Source organism: Hyposmocoma kahamanoa, unplaced genomic scaffold (assembly GCF_003589595.1).
Source record: "Hyposmocoma kahamanoa isolate Upper Pololo Valley unplaced genomic scaffold, ASM358959v1 179, whole genome shotgun sequence".
Lineage (NCBI taxonomy): Eukaryota > Metazoa > Arthropoda > Insecta > Lepidoptera > Cosmopterigidae > Hyposmocoma > Hyposmocoma kahamanoa.
Genome location: NW_020653710.1, coordinates 815,643 through 842,889, shown reverse-complemented (window position 1 = coordinate 842,889; position 27,247 = coordinate 815,643). Strand labels below are relative to the sequence as shown.

Genomic DNA, 27,247 nt, shown 5'->3' with positions numbered 1-27,247 from the left:
TATTTATGTGCTTTGTGACGTAAGTCATTCGTCATTAAAACTTATATTTATTTACAAATACTATATAATGAACGTATCGAGTGGAGGTCTCTGCCTACCCCTGAATGGGTGACAGGAGAGATTTTTATGCATATATTTGTTGTATGTATTACAGATAAATTGTATCTCACTACCGTGCACGGGTTCCTAAAGAAGTTTAAACAAAAGTACCAGGACTTCATAATAAGAAAAGAGGTTACAGACCGATATTACAGAAAATAAACAAAAACAGCACGTTAGAACTAGATTTCCATAGACTTTTAACTAATTGTTGTATTTCATTATTTTAATTTACTAGCAGAAAGTGAGTTTTTTTTTAAATACTGTTTTATTTTACTTTCAATGTAGTTTTTTTGCAAATGTATTAAAAAACGTCGTTTGATACACGTGCGGATTTGTCATTTTCACTTGTCTCGCGTCTTGACCCTCGCCTCGGGCTCGGGCCAAGAAGCCTCGAGCCTCGTGAATAATGACTAACTTTCCGCACTTATATCAAAAATAACTATTATTATTACGTACTTTTCTTTTCTTAACAGTCAAAATTCTCTGAAGTACTTAAACGTTATACTACGATAAGACGATTCGGAACATCAAAAAAGAAAGAGATAGCATTATATAGTTCACATAGCGTTACCTATCACTTTCCTATTTTTAGTAAGGAATAGACAATATTGGGAAATCATTCGTTCTTTCAATCACTTTATTTTATTTTATTTATTTGGTATCCCAACAGAACATATGCAATATTCAATACAATATAAAATTTAATATCTATGTTAATATATATATCCCAGTAACAGGGAAACTCAGCATTCTTAATTATGACATCAGACTAACAAGTAAGGAACAGAAATAAACGAAAAAAAAGCAAAGTGCAATCCTCTCAACATAGCACATGAGTTGCCATGTATAAAATAAAAATTATAAATAAATGTGAATTTGGAAAAAATACAACATTGAAATTTTTTATCCTTGCAATACACAAAAGAATCACTGAAATTCAGTAATTTTTTGTTTGAATCGGTTATATGTATCATTAAAAATATCTGTTTCAATAACATCACTATTAATTGCATTAAACTCTCTGCATAAGCGTAAAATTGGGGAGTTTAGTGCGAGATTAGTTCTACAATGCGGGATATGGAATATTTTTTTAATTTTATATCTTGGTAGACGCCGTGGAACAGCGAGACCCACTTTATCAATAATTTGTTTACAATCTATTTGACCATTAAATAGTTTATGTAGAAAACAAAGATCAAGTAATTTACCTCCTTTACATAATGACAGCATTTTAAAGAATTTTAGACTATTCTCATATGGGTGTTTGTGGGAGATGTCTGGGCTATAAAACGCAATATGCCTAGTAAAGGAGCGCTGTATGCTTTCCGGGCGCTGAGATTGCACAGCGTAAGCAGGATTCCAAGCAATACTCGCGTATTCTATGTGACAACGTACAAGCGCATTAAATCATTAAAGCAGTCTTCTTGGGAGTGACTTTAGATAGTGAACTTGAATGGTTTCCACGTATATCTTCCCTGGCCAGCAGATTAAGCTCCGCAGCATACGCAGTCCGAAGAATACGTAAGCTTACCTATGTTAGTGCTGCTAGACTAGTTTACTTTAGTAACTTCCGTAGTATAATGTCCTCCAGGATTCTCATGTGGGGTAAAGCGGCAGATATTCAAACCATATTTCTATTGCAAAAACGAGCGATTCGTTCTGTGTGCCGTCTAGGCTCTCGGGTTTCTCTCAGAGAAAAGTTTAAGGAGATATCTGGTATCATGACTGTGGCATCACAGTACATTTACTCAAATATTTTATATGCCCGTTAAAATATACATAATTTCAAAAAGAAAGAAGATATCCATAATATTAACCTTAGAGCTAAGTCCAAACTCATGGTACCACGATTTCGTTTAACCAAGATAAACAACTCTTTAATGGGGAACTATATACGTTTTTACAATAAGATTCCGGAGCATTTATTAAGTTTATCATTTCCTAAGTTTAAAAAGTACATAGGAAATGAAACTATTTTTCCGGATTTAAATCGCGTATATTTGTTTTTTCAAACAAACCGACGTTTCGGGCCCTTTACAGGTCCCATGGTCACGGTTGACTTACGGTTAAAAAGTACATTAAAAATATTTTGATCGAAAAATTATATTACAAAATTGAAGACTACGTGTTAGATAAAGATGTATGGAAAGACGACACGGCTCCAGAATCCACACAAATTTGATTCAACGTGTTTTCCATATTTATGTAATGTATAGCATTTAAGTTTATTTGAAAAGAGCAATCCCTAGAGTTTCTTGCTCGTTCTTCTCAGGGATAATCTTTGATTTTGACTTTGAAAATAGCGTAATTTTGGTTTTTATACTAAAACCCATGGAGTTGCGTTTAATAAATCCCAACACTCTCCCAGCTTTCCTAGCAATATTATCTATGTGGGTGGTTATTTTTAATTTATTGTTTAGAGAATAAATTAAAAATGACCTATAAAAAATTTAAAATTAAAAATGACTTTAGAGTAACACCTAAATCTTTTACCTCCATTACCTCACACAAGCTTGAACCACCTAGAGTATAGTGGCTGTTTATCAGAGATGCTTTTCTGGTGAATTTTATATAAAAACATTCATTTATATTAAGTACCATTGCATTTGAACGACACCACTGTTCAACATTATTCAAGTCTGTTTGCAGTAGTGCCATATCAGAGAATGAATTAATGGGTAAATATATCTAGAGATCATCGGCGAATAAAGAAAATTTACAATATTTGATATGATTGGATATGTTATTTATGAAAACTGAAAATAAGTTAGGTCCCAGGAGAGATCCTTGAGGAACTCCGGAATCTGCATATTACTCTTTTGATTCATATCCATTTACAGCTACCACCTGAGATCTCAACTCCAGATACGATCGAAACCTCATACATCACTTTTGCAATAGTACATTACTTGGTTGACAGGTTCATCATAGTACGAATATGAGTAATATTATAATAAGCTTACTTTAAGCTTACATTGAAATAAGATTGTTTTTGGAAAGGTTATGGTAGGCCCCCTGACCCCCTAACCGTTTATTTGGTTCTGAGTAGATTAGTTTGAAGAAAGGTGTTTATTAAACACCATAGATTGGTTTATGGCTTTAACACGAAAATTGTCCAGGACCCTAGTCAGGTACTATCGGGCCCAAAGATGTTCCAATATGGCGAATACAAGATGGCCACCATACAAAATTCTATGCTGAATCTCTGCAACCATCGACGATGTACGGGTGGTGTCTTATGGAGTAGGTATTTAAAAATACGACATGACGCGATCAAACCGTAACTGGCCCTGCTCCCTCAAACCCAATGGAAGTTAACAAAAAAAAAGCCTTGCACAAAAACTACCACTAGCAAACAGTCACAAGCCTAACAATTATTAATAGTGTCTTCCTTATTGCAACATTAGCGAATGACGTTTCCAGAAACTTTTTAAGCCAATTTAATCTTTAATTACGTTACATAAACAAACAAGTTTCAATCAAAAGTTCCTTTACATTTTTCTGCTGAATGCGTAAGAAGAAGGCTTTCAAAACCAAAAAGTCGGCTAGTGGGGTCAGGTATGTGGGCATCGACTGTACATAACATAGTAGGTAGATTACCTCCCAGCAAATGCCGGGCGCGCCACTGGCCAGCTCTTCGAGCAGGAACTGCCACAGCTGCACCTGTCCTCCCGCGCCGGACGTGCCCCCACCGCCGCGCGCGCAACTCAGTGCCGCGTACGGGTCTGCAACAAGCAACATCGCATTAATACATTGCCTATTTGATTCTCAACTGCAACTTTTGTGGTTTGGAGTAAAAATGAACATGAGACAAATGGACAGTAGGTACTACGTCTCTATATGCTACGGTGTCTCCAGCGGCGAATACTTGCCAGGTGAAGCCTGAAAACGAAAATTACTGGAGCTTTTTCCTTTTCTTCGACATAGATTGAAGCATTGTTTTATCTTAAATATTGTTGTATGTTATTTGTTGAAGAATAAAGAAAGTCTTTTTATTTATTTATTTATTCATATAATCTGATGATGTGGAATTCCAGCTTTATTTCACAGGTAAGCAAATTAAACTTGAAATCGCCATATTAATTAAACTATGTATACTGCTCATTCGTAAGGCAGAGTCTCCTGGGAAGAATGAGCAAGGGACTCTAGGGGTTGCTCTTTTAAATATACATTTGAATACATTTAACATATAAAATATTTCAAACATCTTAGATTGAGACTACCTGCAAAAGCTAAACGGGTCACTACCACGGATTCTTGTTATTCAAGTACGCAGAAGTTGTATACCTTTAGTATAAGGTTTTTGATTCACTATAGTTTAAACCTCGTAAATGGGAAATTTTGAATATCAATCGGAATCTTATTTATTATAGAAGCTTATACATTGCCCCTTAAATCAATTTGTGACTTTGTGAAGATGACTGTCAAGAATAGTTAGTTTATTTTTAACCGACTTTAAAAAAGGAGGAGGTTCTCCATTTAATTTTTTTTTGTATGTATGTTACGCAATAACTCTGGCATTTGTGAACCAATTTGAATGATTCTTTAGTGGAAAGAGGGTATATACCTCAGTATTGATCCCATTTAAATTTGAAGAAATTATTCCACCTCTAAGGGTGGAAAACTAGGGGATGAATCTGGTTTCGCGCACTTTCCAGTAACCGATTTCAATAAGACTTGCCAAATAGACGTGATTCCACGAACTTTTGAGGTCGGTTTTTTTTTCACTCTGTACTGAGATTCCCGGAGTTGTATCAAGACTATTCTCTCAAACAAAATGCTTGTTATGAATAGTGTTTTACCGAGAAGCTACAACTAATCCTTTGTCCAAAGAGCGGAAAATAAGTACCGTGGTGGTAAAGATGCTGGAAGCGGCGGTGCTCGCTCGCCGTCAGCCAAAGCATCGCGCCAAGTGATTGCACTCGCGACGACCTACATTACTATAGCAAGGGTTGCAACGGGTACACTGGTAAAGTACTTATTTAAGCGTTTCTTTACTTTGGATATTTTAACCCTTAACATGTAAACACTGCTACAACATAATGTAACAATACAAGTAGCATTTTCTACTTTTAAACCTTGAAGGACCTATTTAATAAAACCCTAAATATCACTTCACAAATGCACACCAATAAAATATTAATACCCAATATCGGTTTTAATAGCCACTTGTATTGGCTGACTAATGGCCAAAGCTTATAGCAATAAATAGGCTGAAAGCAGAGGTTGAAAGGGCGCGTGACGCGACCGGATGCGCGGCCGGAAGCGCGCGCCTCGCGACGGAAGTGACGCAGCGGCCGCTGGCCCAGCTCCGCCCACCACCACTTCTGCTTCTTCCCTACTTGTGAAAATTCGTATATGCGTTTCGGGAAAGTGAAGCGATCTGGACTAAGTTCGCACATAACTGTGTATATGCTACGCCTGTCTTCTAATAATGTAGATCTTTGCTATTTACATTCTATAGTAAACTGACGCGCTTACAATTTACATCGACTATAAAGAATTTAGATACAGTATAAATATATACATACATTAGTGTTACTTAGGCAAGTCAAAACATTTTGAGTCAGTGTGGGGATATCGGTGGTGTACCCTTGGTGTCTTGTATGGAAAAGTTTCAGTCAGTTTGTTTAACTTGTGTTATTTTAAAGAATCAATAGTTTAGAAAACATAATCACTTACAAGTATGTATTTTAACATATTAACTGATACGTTACTGTGAGTACCCCGGCGGCGGTTGGCAGTTATCTTGTTAAAATGCACAGAAAAAGGTTTTCCACGCCCGAGTCGACCGAGGTTAATAGAGAGTGAGGGCGGTGCATTGAGATGAGAGCAATATCCCGGTCCCCCGCGGCGCGCGGCTTCGGCGAGGTGACCTCGCAGTGAGCAGCCACGCCAGCCGCGCCGACGCGTCGCCGACGACGATAAAACACCGGATTACAACAGCCAGAAAATATGTAGACACTGGCTTAACTTAATCAACCCTTCCACAGAGCCAGTGCCAACCGAACGGACGGGAAGAGGGCATTAAATTTATCAATATATATTGCTATTCTAATTAAAATAAGATATAAACTTCAATGCTCAAGATCGACCTCGTGACATCGCGGAGCATTTCTCTCTGCGGCGTTGAAGAAGAGCACGCTAAAGTATACCTCGGAGATGCTCTGGTCCGCAGGTTTACGCAGGCCCTGCATCAAAGTTTTTTCTTTCCAAGAATCCACTTGCCTTGTGAAGAATGGATACGAACTGTTGATTGGGCCTTAATTTCATATTAGGCAAACCAGAAGAAGATTAATTTAACTTGATTTAAACCCTTGTTCTCTGTTCCGGTTGATCGCAACTTAAATGATGGCCAAACAAATAAAAAATAGACGTTGAGATTTTTGGGCATGGATTATAATAAGATAAATAAACAAAGCATACCATTAAATATATCTATACCCATTTATACAGTTACAAATAAACAAAACAATTAAATGCAAATCATAGTAAGCCTAGTTAAGGCCCCATTACACCCTCGATCGGTGGCGCGCGGCGCATCGCAATGCATAATGCAGGGCGACCCGCGGCGCAAGACTGTGTGATTGCATTCATAGGATCACAACCAGATCCCTCGGGGGTTAAATGACACCTCACCCTTGACATGGGGTCGGCAATCGTGTCCGGTCATGATCTTAAAGAGAATGCTTTCATTGTTTCAGACTTTTTTGTTTTTGCTTGACCAACCATTTGATCTCGATCTTTTCCAATTTGAGCGGTGACTTCCAAACAAAATTATCGGAATCGGCCTGATCGAACCCTTCATTAATAAATAGCGCTATAATAATCCTTCTAAATCGATATCTAATAATTGGTGGAATTTGTGTAATTAATAATGCGATCGACTTTCATTATCATATAAATAAATCTTCTCGTTCTTTTTCACATTTGGCGGTTTATTGAAACTTGTGCCTTACGTCATCGGTATAACTTCAAAAATAGCATTTAAAAAAGCTGCCCAATTGGTGTTTGAGCTAGGCTAGCCAGACGGCCGGGAAATCCGAGAATGTCCCGGAATTTTTCGTCTTGTCCCGTGTCCAGTAATTAGACTTTACTATCGCGGTTTCCAAACATTTAAGTAGTTTTTACGAACTTACTAGAGTCCTTTTCATAAAAGTAATCCCCCAGACGCAGTGCCGTAGTCGTGAAATGGAATGTCGAAATATTGATTGCGAATGACGTAAAGTAATAACTAATTAATAATTAATAAAAGCGAAGTGCTTCACTTTGGTCACATTTTTGTATTAATTTCCGACCAAAGTTTGCCGAATCAATAACCCGTAAGAAGGTGCTCAATTATTGTTATAAGTTTAGGTTTCATATTAACTGGCGTTAATAACTTATAAAAGTTTAATTTATAAGCATAACAGATATGTTAATGTGTTTTTTTGTAAGTAAACGCGAGGTGCTCGATTTTAGTTCGGTTTTTATAATATTATAAAAATACACAGTATTATGTATTGAGGTAGGTTCGTAGGTCAACTTTTACATTACAAAAGTACGTATTGGAAAGTAACGTGAATTTTTATTTTTCCTTTAAAAATACAACGACTAAAAACATTATCGAGGGCTAATATAAATTCATATTTATTTGATATATTTATTGCTACGGCCCATCTCCCTTAAGGTCAGGCCACACAGACGCGGTATAGCGGGAAAAGCGTTTCGGGGGCGGACCTGCGGGAAGCGAATGCGTGCCGGGGCATGCCACACAGCAATCCCGAGTGTAGTTCAGGACGGGACAGCGGCACGAAGGCGGCCGGTGTGTCACCAAAAGCGTCACGCCACATTTCATTTTCAACACAAATAAAGAAAGGTCCATGTCACTATCGGATAGTGATGTAGAAGAACTTCTTTAAACTTTTGTATGGGGTGTTAGTTACCTTGAAAAAAAATCTGCTAAAAATTTCAAGAAAAAATTAAATACATATTTTTTTAGTGCTGAATCTAGAGTTTACTAGAGTAATTCGGGCTTTCTTTGGCATTGTGCTCATTAGCTGGGCTGTTTCGGGTTACCGTTACAAAAACTAGAACAGCAAAATTAGCAAATTTATAATTGTAGTACTTAAAAATGGGGTACAGGGCGTACATTTTCAACATTTTTCATTAAAATGCTTGTATTACAAAAAGAAAATGACTCCGATTTTTTAAATATTTTTTTCTGGGTAGTTACAAACTAGGCAACATTCTGTTCCCAAGTTATCGTTGAGTTTTGGGACACTCTGTATACTTGCTTTGAAGGTTTTGAATCAAACTATTCATATGAACAGAAATTGTTTATTTAAAAACATTTAAAAAATTCTATAATCTTAACACAATTAACTTGAAACTATTTTTTCAGTGAGACTCACTGGGCATTTTCATTATAACAAATAATAGGTATATAAGATTTGTAGAATCAACAATAATAATTGCATTTAACTACTGTACCTACTTACTTTATTATTAACAATCTATATACGTAATTAACTTGAAACTTCTTTTTCTATCAGTCCAAATGGGCATTTTTATTTTAACAAATAATAAGTACCTATCTAAGATTTGTATAACACCAACTATTTTGTTTAAGTTATGTATCTACATAAGTGCATTATTTTGAACAATCTTAACATAGTTAACTTGAAACTTCTTTTTCTATCTGTCTCACTGGGCATTTTTATTTTGACAAATTATTTGTCATCTGATTATTTTGAATTGCAATTGAAATTAACTTGAAACTTAACTAATAATATGTATCTATCTAAGATTTATGTAACAACAATTGTATTTAACTTATGTACCTACTTATATTATTTTGAGCAATTTTAACATAGTTAACTTAAAACTTCTATTTCTAACAAACTCGCTGGGCATTTTTATTTTAATAAATAATTAATAGGTCCCTATGGAAAGTTACATTATTATGAACAATCAACAATCTTAACACAATTAATTCAAACTTCTTTTACTATCAGTCTAATGCTGGCTTCCTACGGCCCATGATTTTTTATTTTAACAAATAACAGGCATCTAAGATTTGTAGAATCAACAACAATTCTATTTAATTTTATGTACCTACTTAAATTATTATGAACAATGCATAATTGCAATTATACTTAACTTATATACCTACTTATACACTCGGGAGCAATGAATCCGAGTCACTAACATAAAAATCAACATCTCAGAACTAACAATGCAAACTTATATTTATATATATACAAACATATATATACAATTATTACACACATATATACATATATATACATACAATTATATATATACAAACAAAAAGTGTTTTGTAGACCATTCAATACTCTAATAAAAATTATAAAACTGCTTTATTTAATTTATTAAATTAGCATTCATCATTTCTTATTGCATTTTTTATGTTATCACAGCATTAATTCAGTACCATACCTTTTGGAATTACCCTGTGTAGTTTAGTCATCAACTATATTACAGGTACCATAATGGGAAACACAAGTCTTCAGGAATTAGTTGCAATGAAACTGGGATACTTTCTTGATCGTTATTACTTGTTGTGCTAATTACGGTAAATTAAGGAGATTGTACCGGTGCTACTGAAATTTGATTTTCTTCTAGGTCGTTCAGTTCAGCTTCTGTAAAAATGTGTGCAAGTTTCAATTTGATTTCGGCTTGAATTGTGGGTTTCAGTTTTTTAAATTTTTCTGCATAACTAATGAACAGATAATCTACGGCGTCATGTTTTTTTCTTAGAGAAGAGAAGAGGTATCTCACAGTTGATTGTTATTGATGGAGGGAGACGTTTTCCACAACGTATTCGGCCAGCTAACACAGAAATGGCAAGTCTATAGACGTCTCATGCAATATGATATTGAAACGACAATAGAAGTTGTCAAAGGCACGTGTTGTTTACACAATTTCATTAAAGTAAGAACGGTAACAATGCGGTTCAACAGAGCGATTCTCAACCACTTGAGGCCAATGAACTACTTCCAATTCGTACAAATCAAAGATCGTCTGATTATGCAATTGAAATCAGAGAAAAATTTGGCAATTATTTGAATAATAATTAAAAACATAAAAAATATACTCACGATCTTGATTTAGCTCCTCGGAATTGTTTCCCAAATAATTTCTGTTTTTATAATTTCTATCACTTGTATTAAATAAAATGGGGTATGATTGCACCAATGATATAAGTTTTTCCGTCGAATTCATCTTGAAACTTGATTAAAATCAATTAAAACACATTCCCTAGTTGTAAAAAAATACAACGTCCAAGCCCGCTGAAGCCCCGCTCCCGGATCGCGCCCCGCCACTGACGCGCTGTGTGAACGGTTGCATAGAACTCAATGTATTACAACACCCGCGACCGCACCCGCCCCGCGGAGGCCGCGGCCGCGGCCCGCGCCCGCTCTGCCTGTTTGTCATGGCGTGCGGCCCCGCACCGCGCCGCCTCGCCCCGCGGCCGCCGCGCCTTTCAGTGTGGCAGGGTTCATAAGAACTGGTACATTACAAAAAATCCCGCGCCCGGAACGCTTCCGCGGCCGCCTCTGTGTGGCCAGAGCATTAGGCTAGTAGAATTGTCCCGGACATGATAAGTCAGTATCTGGCGACCCTAGTTTGAGCGCATATATAATGTACTTTTTACTTAATTGAAATCATTAAAAAATAACGTATTTTTGGACAACTTTACAATTAGATACAAAACCAATAAAATCTAAAATAAAACTGAAAAACTTGGCCTGAAAAAACCATCATTGTGAAAAATACCGTCAAAACTTTGTGTAGTTGTATAGTTGGCCTGCCTCTGAGTGCACACAAGGCTTAGTAAAAATGACGGCAACCGCGACGTTCGTCGCTCGTTTGGCGCCGTCGAGAGTGCTTCTCCGAAATTGGCACAGCCCGGACAACCAGTGTGGTCTGACCGACGGTATCTTAGCGGTGAGCGCAAAATTAATTGGAAGCCGAATTCCATCAAAGAGAATAGTGATAGAGCACAAACTTTAGACACTTCTGTGTGCCAATCATTGTGTGTGTAGTGACTGCAGGGTCTTCCAGGCATTTAGTTGCGAAATCTCAATCTCAAGCTAGTTACGGTCTCGCACAACAACCGTTCAAATCCATTTCAATGAATTGGGAACGAAAACGTTTCTTATTCATTTTCAAATTGTTTAACAACACTTTAACGGAACGCTTATTTCGCTAACTCTCTTAAGTTAGCCCCATACACTTCTCCTCACCTCTCTGAAAGAGGTTAGGGGCGGAGCATCGTCTGTCTGGGAGGAGCGAGGCAAACTCCGCCTGCCCGTCGGAGGACCCATCGACCTCCGGCTGCGACGCGAGCTGGGAAAACCACTCTTCAAATGTACGTATGTACATACATATTACACAGAACTCTTAAGAATTATTATAAAGTCATATAATAACAAATTAAATCTTTATGGTCAACAATGTAGACGTTAAACTAGAAGCGCCTGAAAATAGTCCATTAAATTTCTAAAGTAAGTATTATTTTCATATAAATACCAGTGAAGTGTCAAACTTTGAAATACTTATTCCTACTTTCAGTTTTACAACACACCGTAGTTACAGTGTAAATACTGATTATAGAGTCATACTTTTTCAGAAAGGTAAAACCACTGATAGATAAATCCATAAAAGGACTAAAAATATCAAATTTAAATCTTTAATTACCAATTATGCTAATAATTACGACAAGAAAGATAGGTAATCAGAAAATAATACGGGGAAGAGTTAGTGATTCACACACATTTGCCAGAAATGATATCAGAGTTCACTATTACATAACTTTTGTTATTGCATGACTCATCTAAATAAAAATATTACTTATTATAAATCCACTAACTCAGTCTATGCTTATCTGTTTAGCCGCGAATATCACACAGATAATCGCAATCACATTTTCGCGGGGAACGCGTTACTCGAAACACGGTTATTTTTTATTACATACGTACTCGATAATTACCTATTATAAGATTATTTAAGTATATTACATAATCTCCAGGGATTATAGAGATATATGAGATAAATAACTTAAGTCGACATGTTTGGGATTTGAGGGCTTGATTAATTAACAAGATTGATACTGAAATGAGAAAAAGAATTACTTTGGCCGTTTGTTATGCGGCCGAAACACTTAGCATGCCTTAGGTTCTTAGATTATGCGAAATTAAAACATGTCCACACTATAAAAGCAAAGTTTGATAAGAGTTTTACGATTTTTGTGGTTTTATGCACGGGTAGTTAGCAGACGATATGTAACAAACCCAAGCACACAGTCGCTTTGTGCGACACACGTAGAGCAAACATGAGCTCCCAGTATTGTGCACAGTCGGGTTATTTTTTATTAATAACCATTCATTGCATGAGCTCAGTCCCAAGTTCCCAAGAAGTACTGAAATGATTGAAAAATATAATGACGCACAAAACAGATGTCTGGTAGCCCGTGGCCGTACAACGTTTTATATGTTTATGCTTTCTTTTGAAAATACTCAGTCCAAGTCGAAATCAAATAATTATTTATTCCATAGGTAAAATGTTTACACTTGAAAACGTCAATTTTTAAGCTACTGTTCGATCACTGTGTCGATTTCCCCGAGAAGAAACTCTAGTGATTGCTCTTTTCAAATAAACTTAAATGCTATAGAACACACTTTGAATCACATTTGTGTGGAATCTGGACTCATGTTGTCTTTAAATGCATCTTTATCTAACACATAATATGACTTTTCAATTGAATACTTTTTATGTAAGTTTTAAACTTAGAAAATGGTAATCTTAATATATGCTCCGGAATCTTATTGTAAAAACGTATACAGTTCCCCATAAAATAATCGTTGACCTTAGTTAAACGAAATTATGGTACCATAAGTTTGGAGACTTAGTTCTAAGGTTAATATTATGGATATATTCTTTCTTAACGAAATTACGTATATTTTTACGGGCATACTAAATATTTGAGTAACTGTACTGTGATGCCACAGTTCACACACACACACCACGACAGTGCACAGTTTTTGCAACACAAATATGGTTTGTATATCTGCCGCTTTACATACACCACGTGAGAATCCCGTAGAACGTTATACTATTGAAGAACTAGAGTAAACTAGTCTAGCAGTAGCAACATCGGCTCACGTATTTTACGGACTGCGTATGCAGCAGAGCTTAACCTGCTGGCCAAGGAAGAAATATGTGGAAACCACATTCTTATACATAAATACTTGCATTCATATAGGAATGCATTCTTTGGGTCACAGGTTTCCCTTTCCTTTACTGCTACTAAAACGACTACTCTGAAAAATCAAACAAATAGCAGGTATTATAGTATATTTATATTAAGTACACCTACATAATATATTTTTCACCTCACTAGCTTGGAAAGGCTTTCTTTCTCATTAGAAATTTTTAATTTTTTTTTTCAAATTTATTAATTTTTTTTTCAAATCGCGCAAAAGCGTTTTTTACACGCTAGCGTGGAAAGGTTTTTGAAATTCGAACTTGACGATGGACTGTAATGCATCTAACTTTTTTTTTCGATTTGTCGTTACTTATTTATGTAATATAAATAAATTATATTTTGTTCCTATTATTGTTAACATTAAATAAACAATGATAAGTAATTGTGCTTATTAATTATTTTAATTCTTCGAAGAACTAAAGAATTTCAATAATCATTTAATCACACAAAATAAAAGTACAAGCAAGAATGTAATTTATATCGACGAGGTGTAAATTCAAAACACATCCGAAGATAAACGTTTCCTTTTAAATAAAAAAACTGATGTTTTATGTTCAACTGTTCTTCTTTCATCTACCATTTTCCTCTACGTCGCTGTAGTGAGATGAAAAGTTGTGTGTTTCGCTCGGCAGCAAAGTTGTTTTGCGTCTCGTGCCTTGAAACCCTCGTTACGATCAGGATTCTATTTTTGAACCACTCGCTACGGTCATGGTTCAATCTTAGCTTTCTTCGCTTGCTTCGGTTTCAATACAAGTACTCGCGTCAAATAACAACTTTGCAGCCTTGCATAACAAGTAACTATTAAATTAAATAATAAAATACCTGACTGCACGAAAAAATTATTGTAAAATAATAATTGTAGCCAAATAAATCCATAAATCTTTATACTGTACGCTCTCTCGGTAAACAGACGTCTATAAACCAAACCGTGCCTAAATCTTGCACATTTTAGTTACGAATACTAATTTAAGCGCACAGTTCTTGTAACGTTACTCTGTGATGAACAAAATAAATTAAAATTAAAAAAAAAGAGATTTTATGAAAGAAATGTCTACGTATCAAAGAGAGAAGATATTTATTCCAAAACAAAAAAGATTCGATTGGGACGAAAAAGTTTCAGCGTTGTATTTGCTATTTATTAAAAATTAGAGTTCAAATCATTTTTAATTGATTGTGAAAATCCAATTGTTAAAATTGGTTTTTTATGACAAATTTTATTTCGCACTATGGCAGACAATCATCATATTATCACACATTAATCGCTGGTAATATAGTTATATTTCCTAAAGAAGGCTTTGTCAATACCTGTTGTGTTGGAACGGTTTAATATCAGTCATTCTGCTGTCCGGAGGACCTGTCACGATTTCAAAAGTCTGGCCCATTCAAAAGGAGATCAGAAACGGGAAAAAAACGGGGTACTGAGTCCAGAGACTGTCAATATATTGTGAACCAAGCTTTACGAAATCGGAGTTTGCCTACACAAACATGATAAACAGTCTCAGATATAGGTAAATGTTTGTTCCACTGTCAGGAGGAGGCTTCTAGAAGTTGAAATGCACAGCTAACACCTGCTAGGAGGCCTAAAAGTGTCATGACACATCAGGGACATCCTATTTCCTCATGCGCAACCAGCGCTAGCTGTCACAGCTGCTGCTGCTGCTGTCTTCATGGACGATAATGCTCGGAGCACCGCGCGGGTGAAGTAGCAGTAGAGCTCCTTTTGAAAGAGTTCTTCCAGGGAAGTATCTACTGTCACCATACCTATTTTTGCCGCCAAAAAGTAATGTAAGCAATACTGCGTTTCGGTTTTGAAGAGTAAGGGAGACTTGTCAACTTACGTCTCAGTGTGACGGGTGATGTTTGTCATTTATAGCTCTGAGTAGCACTGCAACGGTTATCGACAGGCGTGTTGCTTACAGCCAGGCGCACGACTTGTTCGTCACGTCACTTGGTATTAAAAAAAAGAAAAAAAAGAAAAAAAATTAAGAAAGTACTCGTATTTGCCGTTCAGATCGGCCAGCACGAAGTCCCGATTTCAATTCTGCAGAGCATTTTCACCCTTCAATACCTTACCATTACTGCTTGGCGGCAGAAATAGGTAAGGTGGCAGTACTTCCCTGCACAAACCCTTTCACAAGGACCTCTAATGCTATAAAAGCAGTATACCTAATATTGTTGGGTATGTGAAATGTTAATAAAACCAAAAAATAATAGTAACATAAAGCCATCATAAAACGTTAAAAAACTGCGGTCGCGGTTAATCAATTAGGATTAGACAAAGTACATAATTGTGGGATGACGAAAGCGTTCGATGAAATTGCATTCGTAGAAGCGTATACAAAAGCTGTAAAAAGCCAGTCTCCTGAAAGCGGCAGCTCCGCATTCCCGCGTCGTGATTCACCTGCAACTGTACGGTTCTCGCCGGGTCGCAGCTCTCGATATGTCAAGACGCTCTGTTGCTATACCATAAAAAGTTACCTACTTTTATTTGACCACCTAATTTGAATCGCGTCTATTACATTTAACAACGATCTTCTGAGCTTGACACTGTTTACAGATAGAATAAACTTACAATAGGTGTAGGATAATACTCTAAAAGAATTCAACGAAAATCTTCTCTAATTTAGTTTACAAGGTCAATAAAGTGGTTAATTAATTTTCTGAATATAGTGGTCCCTTGCAACAGGGGCACCTAGTACAAGTATGCATGTTCTATTCCACTTGTGTTCATAGTAACGACACCAGGAGAGCTTTTCTTGTACCTTAGCAAACGAGGTGCAACATGGGACTTACGACTAAGATTGCGAGCGATCTTCAATTTAATTTAAACCAAATGGACTCTCAGCAAAAGTGGTGTCACCCCACGAAATGCATATAGAAGATGAGAACATCTATCATATCATGTAATAGTAATCATAGATATACCTATGACAAATTTACAAAAATAATATCATTGAATATATATACTATTTTGCTTATAAATGAAAATAGCATCCAAATGTATATAACATATATTTGTATATAATTATCATGTACTTTAGTGTCATATAAAGCAATATTGTAGAACAAAAATTAAATGTGGGTTACACCACTTTAACGGTAATAGCCTCAAATATAGTAATTTAGTATCAAATCGACGACCCAAATTCAAATCATTTTTACTCCATCACAATTGATCCCTCTCGAGCAGGTTACGACACCATGATCCCTTTCTGATCCCTCATGATCCCCTTTGTCAGAGCTGCGCCGAGGCGGCAAGGCAGCACCGACAGTGTGAGATCTCCGCATTGACTTGCTAATGTGCCTCCTGCCGTGTTACCAGCTTCATGTTGCAATTCGCAATTTCGACATTGGACCGGTTCAAGTTCAGTTTCTTCAACCAAACATTTGATTTGCGGGAGTACCTTCGAGTACGAGCACGTGAACTGCCTGTCGAACCCTATGATCGTGGACTGAGTATCGTGTGGTACTAGTGGTTCTAATATCAAAGAATTACCACTAGAGACAGAAACTAGTGACTGCAAAACTCTCTTAAAATAAATTGTATTTATTATAAGAGATATAGGCATTATAATGATTATAATTAAAATGTGAGGGCAGAAATTTATTCAACACTGCTAGTTCACTATTTAGTAGGCGTAGTTTGTAGAGGGTAGATGAAGTCTAGAAAGCGATCTTTTAAAAAAATAACCGTGATAAGTGAATAAATCACTGTACAAGTATACCAGTATACCTATTGTACACGAGCTCGACAAGAAAGACACCGCGAATCGACAGAACTCCAGTTTCCATAAACCATATAACAATCGTTGTACCCCTACAACGGTCAGCATATTGAATTTTAACATAATAATGCAATAATTGATTAGGGGCTTATGTCGCCCACCCACGGACAAAACCACCTCTGTAGAGGTTTCTTAGTTTGCGGTTCTATGTTTGTTTATGATTATGTTTAATTAGAAGCCAACCTTCCGAAGCATGTCAACCGCTTCATATCAATGCAGTAAATCGCTCTTGCTCCATTTGAGGGCGCACTAATCCCTCTCTACATCTGAATGATCTAGATTATACGACATAAACATTTACACTGGATATTGCACCCCTCGCCCTCTGATTATTTATTTTCCTTATCTTTGTTCGTATTATGGTTTATTCATTTGATACCGACACTGTTTCACTAGTTTCACTAACAATATAATATTGGATAGTAATATGCTTCACTTCAAGTTTCTCTATACTAATTTGGCTTTCTTTTAAGGTACACTTATCACCTTCGTTGAATATGTCATAGGCGCTACCATTTAACCATTAAATTAATTGACCCATGAAGCGCATCGCGAGTGGCGCCAGTATTTCTAGGAACACTAAATTTAGGAAATGAAACTACTTTTCCGGATTTAAATCGCGTTATTTGTATATTTGTTTTTTCAAACATCGTTTCGGGCCCTTTACAGGTCCCATGGTCACGGTTGACTGAAGTGGTACAGTCTTCACCTTCACCAGCTATGTCTAATTGCTAAAAGCGTTGAAGACTGTACCACTCCAGTCAACTGTGACCATGGGTCCTGTAAAGGGCCCGAAAGGTCTGTTTGTTTGAAAAAACAAATATACGCGATTTAAATCCGGAAAAATAGTTTCATTTCCTATATGTAATAATCGCGAAAACCTAAGAACTCAATAAACACTAAATTTTGTAATGTCAGTTAGTAGGATTCTTACACCGATTTATTATATAACATATATATTTATTTAAAACCGAACTGTGTTTTAGATAATAGACTGTATTATCTAAAATACAGTTCGGTTTTAAATCCAAATTATCGACATCTGACGCTGTGCGTCACCTTACGGATTTTTTAGCAAGGGAACTTGACAAGGTTAACAAAACAATGGGGATATTTCTGGACCTAGCGAAAGCTTTTGATACAGTTTACATCCCCGTCCCATTGCAGAAGCTTGAATCCCTAAGTATAAGAGGTATACAGCTAAAATTATTTGCAGATTATCTGGAGAACCGCTCCCAATGTTTCAAAATAGGTGACGTTTTCAGTTCTGATCTCAAGAGTACTGCATTTGGAATTCACCAAGGAAGTATTTTAGGCCTTACTCTGTTTCTGATCTACATTAATGACCTTTGTAATCTAGAATTAGATGGTGGGAAGATCATATCCTATGCCGATGATACTGCTCTGCTTTTTTCTGCTAACTCTGATATGCAAGTCTATGAGTGTGCTCAGCGAGGATTCAATATCGTAAATAACTGGCTCCAGCAACATTTATTAACACTAAACACGGATAAAACTAGTTTCATGCAGTTCTATATGCGAAAACCAAAGTCTGTTATAACTAACCCACAACTTTATGCTCACCATTGTAAGGAGACTACTAACAACCTGTGCAAGAGTCCAGACATTGCTATTACTAACGAGGTAAAGTATTTAGGTGTTATAATAGATGATAAGTTCTCTTTTAAGCACCATATCGAAGCACTAAGCGGTCGAATCCGTAAGCTAATGGATGTGTTTAAAAAACTACCCGCATTTGCTGATTTTAAAATAATCAAGCAAGTTTATTATGCCATATGTCAATCAATTATTACATATTGCATTACATCTTGGGGTGGTATTGCTAAAACTTCATTACTAACCGTTGAGAGAGCCCAGCGAGATCTAAACGTTTCTACCTTCCGCCCTTTCCTGTACCCCACTAACCTTCTGTATAAGTCGTGTAAGGTACTAACTGTAAGGCAATTATTTATTAAGTCCACAGTTCTCAAACAGCACATTGCACTCCCATGTAGTTCTGAAAACACTAACAAAAGATATTGTCTGCCTCAAAATTGTATCATCAATTTTTGTATCATCAGTTTTTTTGTGTTTTTTGGTCCAATTTTGTACAATAAATTAAACGCCAAACTGGCCATATATCATTTTTGTTATATAAGGGTTAAGAAAATTCTCCAAGAATTCCTTTAAAATATGTCCTACGATGATACAGAGAATTTATTAATTATCCCAAAATAAATGTTGCCTAATTTAAGCGTAATAGGTTATGGTTTGCATTTCATTGTTTAATTATTATTATTGTTTTGTTTAATATAAATATTTTTTTTCTTTATAATTTAATCATCATATATTCGCCTGTATAATTAGTATTTTTTCCTGAAATACAGGATTCTCCTAGTTCAGGTATATTTGTTATATTTTACATTTATTCGCATAATTGGTCTTTAGTTATTCATTTATACAATACGTCATTCAATAAACAATTTTATTATTATTATTATTTATTACTAGTTGTTATTGTGTAAAATTTGGACTACCTATTTAACTATAACGCTTTTATAGATAAGTCATTTGAAACAGCAGGTTTCGTCATCGAAGTTCCTCTATGACGACTTTTCTTGCATTTATTTAAACTACTTAGGCTTCATTAAGCAAAAGACGTCGTCGACAGTAAAGTTCATTTCACCTATTAATACCATTAGATCGTAGGCGATTTACTTTTAGACGAAAAGTATGTACACTGTGGATTATGTATGGTGTTTCGTATTAATTTCAAAAAAACATTTGTATTTACAGTATAAACATTTGATGGCCGGCAGATGAAGTGTAATTCGATGAAACGTGTTTCGATGTACAGTACTTACTGAACCCGATTAAAGTGATCTTCTTAAATTTTATTTAAGGAGTTATTAAATTTTTTTTAAGTCATCACAATAAACACAATATATCCATTCCCGTCGTAGCTACAAGCCTGATGTTATTAACTCTTGGAAATTAGTTATGTGAGACACGACAAAACATTGTACGGCAGTAAATTTATGCATTGGCCAGCCGAATGACACTCGAGTCTTGGCCTACGACTACGTGGGAGTTCCCTATTGGTCGTGCACCAATGAGGATCAAGCAAGACCCGCAGATAAACCCGCCTCGGAGTGTTAGCAGTTCGAGGAACTGCTCGATTAATAGCATTGCTGTTAATAAATTGCGAGAACGCGGAGGTCGAAGTCGCACTTCGCGACGCCATAAATCAACCGTTTTGTTAATTTAATTTTAAATAACAAAAAAAACATGGACACTTGTTTACTGTGCGCTTAGGTATGTGTTATAATATTATATGTACGATTATGTCATTTTACTGGTGACACTGTTCAACTATTTGCAGCTGTTTTACTTTAACTTTAGAGCATGTTAATTACATATTACATCTATATATGTACACAAGCCTACATTAAAATGTACCACATACGATAACAGTGTTGCTACTTTACTAGTATGTTCACAACTTTTAATCATAATTTTTTTAATAATATTTAGTGACGGGGCGAACAAGTCGTGCGCCTGACGGTAAGCTACACGCCTGTCTATAACATTAAATCGCAAAGATCTGAGGGGCATTGCCACTGCGCCCATCACCCCGAGACATATGTCGCGAAAAGTCCTATGTGCCTGTAATTTCGCCAGCACCCGTACCCTTCAAAACCAGAATACAGTAATGCTGACATTACTGCTTGGCGGGAGAAACAGGTACTTTCACAAGGAGCTCTACTGCTACTAAAAATTGCGGATTATACATCAAAATATTTATTTCTGCAGGAAATAATTTTAACTACGAAAACATCCGTTAATCTTTGATATTTGCATTATGACAATTCTTCTTGGTAGTACACCAACAGCATGATATAAAAATGTAATGAAGATGACACATCGGTCGCAAAACGTATGCGCTCTCTCACGCGGTTTTTGTACGGGTGTACTCGTAGACCGCCGCGGGCGCCGTCGCCGGATGCTGCGTCTTTCAATAAATACCTTATGTGTAAATAATCATGTGCTATTCGCCAATTACTGAACACTGTATATCTATTGTCTAGTTCAGGAGAAAAATATAATAACTTCATGAGAGTAACTATGTTACAAGTACATTGACATCATGAAATGATGTTAAAAGCCTAAATGGCACCATTTTAACAGTTCACATGTAAACTTCCAAAAATAGTATAACGAACAACTGAGCGAGGGACGCTCTATCTTCAACTACTGCTATTATAAACTCGGCGCCAGATGATTGAGTCAACTTGCGGAACACTGTGAATCACATTTCCGAGTACACATTGATTCACTTCCGTGATTTAACTGTTGGGTTACTTTAACCGTGCGAATAGCCAAGTGTACCAATGTGCCATTTGGCAATTTTTGCGATTACCGAGAAATTCAGGACAGATGAGATGATTCATTTTGGAAACTGTGCACTTGTTTACTGTAAAAGTTTCTTTATTGATGACTACGGACACTTGTGTAAGAATTAGTCAGAGGCCTAACGCGACGACGAAGGTGCGTACGCGGATCTCGACTGTTCTATGTCCCCTTCACCCACTTTCGCTGAGATATTGCCAGATTACTACACGTTGATCATTACGTGGGAACTCGTGTTGCAAAGCTAAAAAGATGACCGATTGGTATATTTAGGAGAAGTTCTTATGATGTCGCAGTACTACCTACATGTTGTCAGAAAGAACGCTTCACTCTTTTAAAAGGTAGTTTTTAACATACCTACACTATGTCACGAAATCAAATCTAATTGTATTTTAATTTTCGTACAGCATTTCATAGATTCCCACGACGCGGCGTGGCCCCGGGCTGGCACGCGGCGCTGACGCAGATTCCGCACATTCTCTTCCGAACCAGTTCCTACATCCGTTGACCGCGCGCCAGCAGCGTAACACCATGACAATGTGTGCTGGTATCTCTGAATACGCCTCATTCGATCTATTTTTATGCTTCTCACTTTTCGTATTCCTTCATTAGTTATCCTTTAAAGTTTGTAAGTAGTAAATTTTCCTGAACGCGATTATATTCGTTTTCTCTCGCGATAATTTACTAGTAGGTAAAGTAGTATGTATGTTGTTTAAGATCACCTCAAACAGCTACCGTTTTTTAAATTCTTCAACAATTTTCTTCCCATTTGAGCAGGGAACGCCACATGTGATTCACGTCATAGTTGCGCTGATACTCATTCTTCAAATATCTATATTTCTTGCCAAAATGCCAATAGATGTATTATTACTATTCACTGATGATGTGTTCACCGAGGAACTGAACTAGTGCACAATGCCCAGCGTTTGCTTCTCTTCCATCTTGATTAAAATTAAATGCAATGTAATGTTCTTAAAGTAATATTTATCACGAGTCACGAAACAAACCTAATTAAACGATGGATTGTTGTTATCACCTCTCGGACGAAAACACATTTTATTATTAATGACATCTTCGTTTGTTAACATTTGAAAATCGCGTTGTAAGTATTTACTCATCGAATTAAAAACATAAAAAATTGTCTAAGTCAAATCATAGTTATTTTTATGATACTCAGTGACGGAACGGCCAAGTCGTGCACCTGATGGTAAACGACACGCCTGTCCATAACGGTTGCAGTGCCACTCAGTGATTTCAATCGCAAAGATCTGAGAGGCACTACCACTGCGCTCGTCTCACCCTCACCCTGAGACTTAAGTTGACAAGTCCCATCTGCCTGTAATTTCACCAGCATTCTTACCCTTCAAAACCGGACCACAGTAATGCTGACATTACTGTTTGGCGACCGAAATATCAATGAGCAATGAGCTCTTCAGAATGAGCTCTTCTGCTACTAAGTTTACGTTCATTACTAAAATTATCATCTATTTAAGATATCGCTGAGTTTTTGGAAAGTTTCATCTCTTCCTGCTGTCCCCGGAGAGATGAAATGAGCAGCTGTTGAATTATTCGCGTATTTAGATACGAATCTCGCACTATTACAGTGGACGCTCTGCGATAATAGGATTCCATTTGGGAATTTGGCCGGAAAAGTGTGAAATATTACTATAGCTTCTTCTGGCAATGATTCTGCTAATAATAAGAGACAAAGTTGAATTCTTGAATATTGCATAATTGAAAAAATTAAACATTCTACAAGATATTTCAATTTGATTCCAAATTATATCGCAAAAAACTTTGGTAAGTATCATCAACCGACTTACATATACGTCCCACTCCCAAACTTTGGTATACCTACCTATTTATAGAAATCCCATATTTAGAATTTTTATTATTTATATCTAATTGTAGCTAATTGAACTTTCGATTTTCTACTAATATTGCGTTTTAAGAGTACTTAATTGAACGTAGTCTAGTCATTAAAAAAATCTCCCGACGACTACAGGGTATAATAAGCCTTCCAAGTAAAACAGCGGCGCCGAAAAGACCGCTACAACAATCATGAATAACTATTTAAATTAGTTGTGTAACGTTAGTAAGTTTTAACCACCAATTAGCTGTCGATATCAGTCGTTATAACTCCTGCTACGAAACAAAATCGATGTGATTTCCGCGAAATGCGTGAGTCAGCGCCTGCGGCTCGGTGCGTGAGAGCGGCCGCGGCCGTGCCGTCGCCGTCGCTTGCCGCATCAGAGTGAATGGCGCGAAATGACTCAGCGCGCGGTCCATTCATAAGATTTAACGCACTCTGCCGCGGAGTTACATAGTACACCGCGATAGATGGCGCCACTTTAACCATGTACCTATGCCGTCGTAGGAATCTTTTTGTTGTTGATTAAAATATGGGTTTTGTATTATTGGTTTTCGAATGTACGCCGTAATGGACGCATGGATGGAAGAGAATAACTTCACGATTTCTCTACATTTAGAGTAGGTTATAGCAGGCGCGTTCGTTGTATAAAAATTTAGATTTTTGTAATGTATGTAGTATGCTAATGTGTTAGACTTGCATAACAATATCTGTACTCACCGTAATGCAGAGCAGCGCTGCTGGTGGAGGGCGGCTGCTGGTGCTCGGGCAGCGGCGGCGGCGGCGGTGCACCTCTCGCCGTCGCGACCGCATGCTGTAGGTATGCGTGGAAAATGCGCGCCGCCGAAATGTCGCCGTCACACACCTGCACACACGCAAATTACATTATATTAATAATGAAGGCGTTAGTATCACCGTCAATCCTTGCCATTTACTTAGTTATACCTCTGTTCATTTTCAAATTTAATCACTCGTACATAATCATCGCTTTATATAATGTTAAGTAACACATAGGAAGGTCAATTTTCAATATTGGAAACAGGAATGAAAAAGAGGCCGGCCCATTTGCAGTGGTATTTAATGTAAAAAACATCAGTTAAAAGCAGTTTTGTATGAATTCGTTGAAAAGAAACTTGAACGGATACAATGAGTTTTAAGTAAGTACAAATATTGAGTTTAGTAAAGCATCAGGTTGAGCTTCCGTTAATTGTAGTATTTTTACTTTTCCAGGGAGGGATTTAAGGTAAATGTACCAATCTTTGTCACTGTCCCGATGTATTCACTTCTTGATTTTTTTTTTTTAATGAAGGAAACAAATATTCATTTAACTCCAAAACAGTGTTACGAATTCCGTTTACAAGCTTTCATCGATTCACTCAATATTTTTTCATGCATATATAGCACACCTATGGCGACAATTTTTGGTGATTAGAGTTGAAAGCGCGTTGGTGTTATTCCGAAAATCGTTAAGACTTTGAGTAGTTTATTACTTGGAATTCTGTTAATTACCAATCTGTAAGTTTTTATGAAAAGTATCAGGTAACTGTACAAACAATTTATTTTGTGTGTATTTATTGATATATATCTTTTATATTTTATTTTAGCGGCATGTCAAACACTGGTGCAAACGTTTTTCAACGTTTAGTAGTAGTTGACATCCATATCAAGCACTCGTACACATGAATACCTATTTTGTAAAACTTAATTTCGACCATTTGGTAAGGACGGAGAACTTAGGTTCGGATTACACTGTTAGTGACAAGTTTCTATCGCTGCAAGATGAAAATATTTTTTAATGTTATTTTAAACGATATAAATTTTAAAACATTATGATCGTGTGACATTTAAGTTTAATTTTTGTGATAAGTTTTTTGCAGCCTTATTGTAAATGTACTTACTAATTTTAATAAAAGCATCTTGCTTGGTTTTGGCTTTCGTTCTTCTTTAAATTTATTGTTATAAAGTAATCAATGCAATTAAAGAACTACGAAATCTTAACATAATGTCCCGTGAAATACTAGTACATTGATTTCATTTTGCCATAGTCATCTATCGTGACATTACAAATTTTGTCTGTCATACACTGGTACTACTTTAGAGGTTGCGGAAAACTGGAATATTTTAATAATGCTACGATTATTTTAAATTTTATAGTTGTTAGAAGATAAAAATTGCAAACCGTTTAATATGTTTTCATGCCTAGGTAGTCAGTATGACCGATAATTAAGAACTTTTTAGCAAAACACGTGAGGGACATTTACCTTAAGCCATCGAGTATATAATGCCTTATGCAGTTTTGTAAACCAAAAGCCCAACTTTCATGTTTTATGCGTAATCAAATGCGGTTTCCACAATCGATGTTTACCGATTGAAACGTCCTTTCGTAGCTGTGACAACCACCAACCTGGGTCCAGTTGTCTACAGTGAGCGCGAGGAGTGCCTTCCCGGTGTCGGGCAGGAGGTGCCGGCGAGGTGCGCGGACGGCGAACTTGCGCGCCACCCAGCGCGCGCAGCGACGGACGTCCGCTGCGTCCCATTTCTCCGGGTCTGCGGAACAGGTCCCGTATTTCATTTTAGTGTCTAATTTACATTTCATAGGTCAAGCTTTGGTGCGATGCATCAGTGAGTCCAATGTAGAGGACCTAGAAGGCATAATGAGAGAAGAAACTTGCGTAGTTGGAAATATTGTTTACATTATAATTTAACAAACGTCTATTAAAATTTAAATAAATCCGTATGTTGTTTTAGTGGTCGTAGAAACAAAGATTTAGTAAGGAATTATTAATATCAATAAATATCTATTTAAAGCCCCAACTAACTATTTACCAAATTTCGATCTAAGCTCTGGTCTACGTCTACTACCAACAAATAATTTTGAAACAACACTCAATTATTCCATTTGACTCCGTCACTTTAACCAACCACAGACGACTCGATGCCTTTTCATCTCGTACACGAGTGTGCTGTTCCGCACAGCACACTCGCATAGATTCTTTTGTTTCCTTGGTAGCATCGAGTATACGATTTTTGGTACATTCCTTTACTTCAAATTAAATTCTTCTTTGCATTATTTCGCCGTGACTAAAATAGAATGTAAAAAGACCGTTAAATTCTGGCTTAACAGTAAAACTTACAGTGAAACTGAGGGCTTGCTGGAAGTTGTTTCATAATTATTTTTACAGAGGTAACCATTAATTTATAACTACTAATAATAAATAATAAAATTATTTTATTATTAAAGATACAAAATCTCTTTTTAAGCTGTGATATAAAGATATTTCCCCAAAGAGATGCTTAAAACCTATGTACTCATTTACTTAGTTTAGGCATCGCGATTACACGTTAGGTTCTAATATTAAAATGTATTAAGCGCTACTATGAAGATTATATAATTAAGGTTCCCTTTTTAATGCTTATTTTAATACTATAGTAGCTTTATTTACATTTGTTTTACTTGTATTGTATTAGATTAAGTTATATTGAAATAAATGTACTATTATTTATCTATCTTTACTCTCGTATGTTAAGATATATACACACATAGGGAAATTACAATTAAATAATCTCCGTTGCTGTTTACTGATTAATTGTTATTGTTCTGCCTATTAATCAATTGCCAACGCAGTCTTTTTTACTTTATTGCCAAATATTAAAGTCGAATTTTACTTCGCAATGCAGCTCGTAGGCACAAACTTTCAATTTTTACATACGAAATATAGAAAATGAGTGGAGTTCTTAGGTTTTTGCGACTGTTTTTGCGACACAGAAATTAAACTATTTTTTCCGGATTTAAATCGCGTATATTTG

General features: G+C 36.3%; 1 protein-coding gene across 1 annotated transcript in view; it reads right to left on the bottom strand.

Annotated features, from left to right (window-relative positions):
* LOC113225871 (DNA-binding protein D-ETS-6-like) overlaps nt 1–27,247 on the bottom strand; it is a 51,624-nt gene that overhangs the window by 22,475 nt on the left and 1,902 nt on the right. Inside the window, exons 2-4 of the mRNA XM_026458328.1 lie at nt 25,845–25,987; nt 24,161–24,305; nt 3,703–3,827 (exon numbers count right to left, since the gene is read on the bottom strand). Of these exons, the coding sequence (XP_026314113.1) occupies nt 3,703–3,827; nt 24,161–24,305; nt 25,845–25,987 (413 nt within the window). The remainder of the gene's footprint in view (nt 1–3,702; nt 3,828–24,160; nt 24,306–25,844; nt 25,988–27,247) is intronic.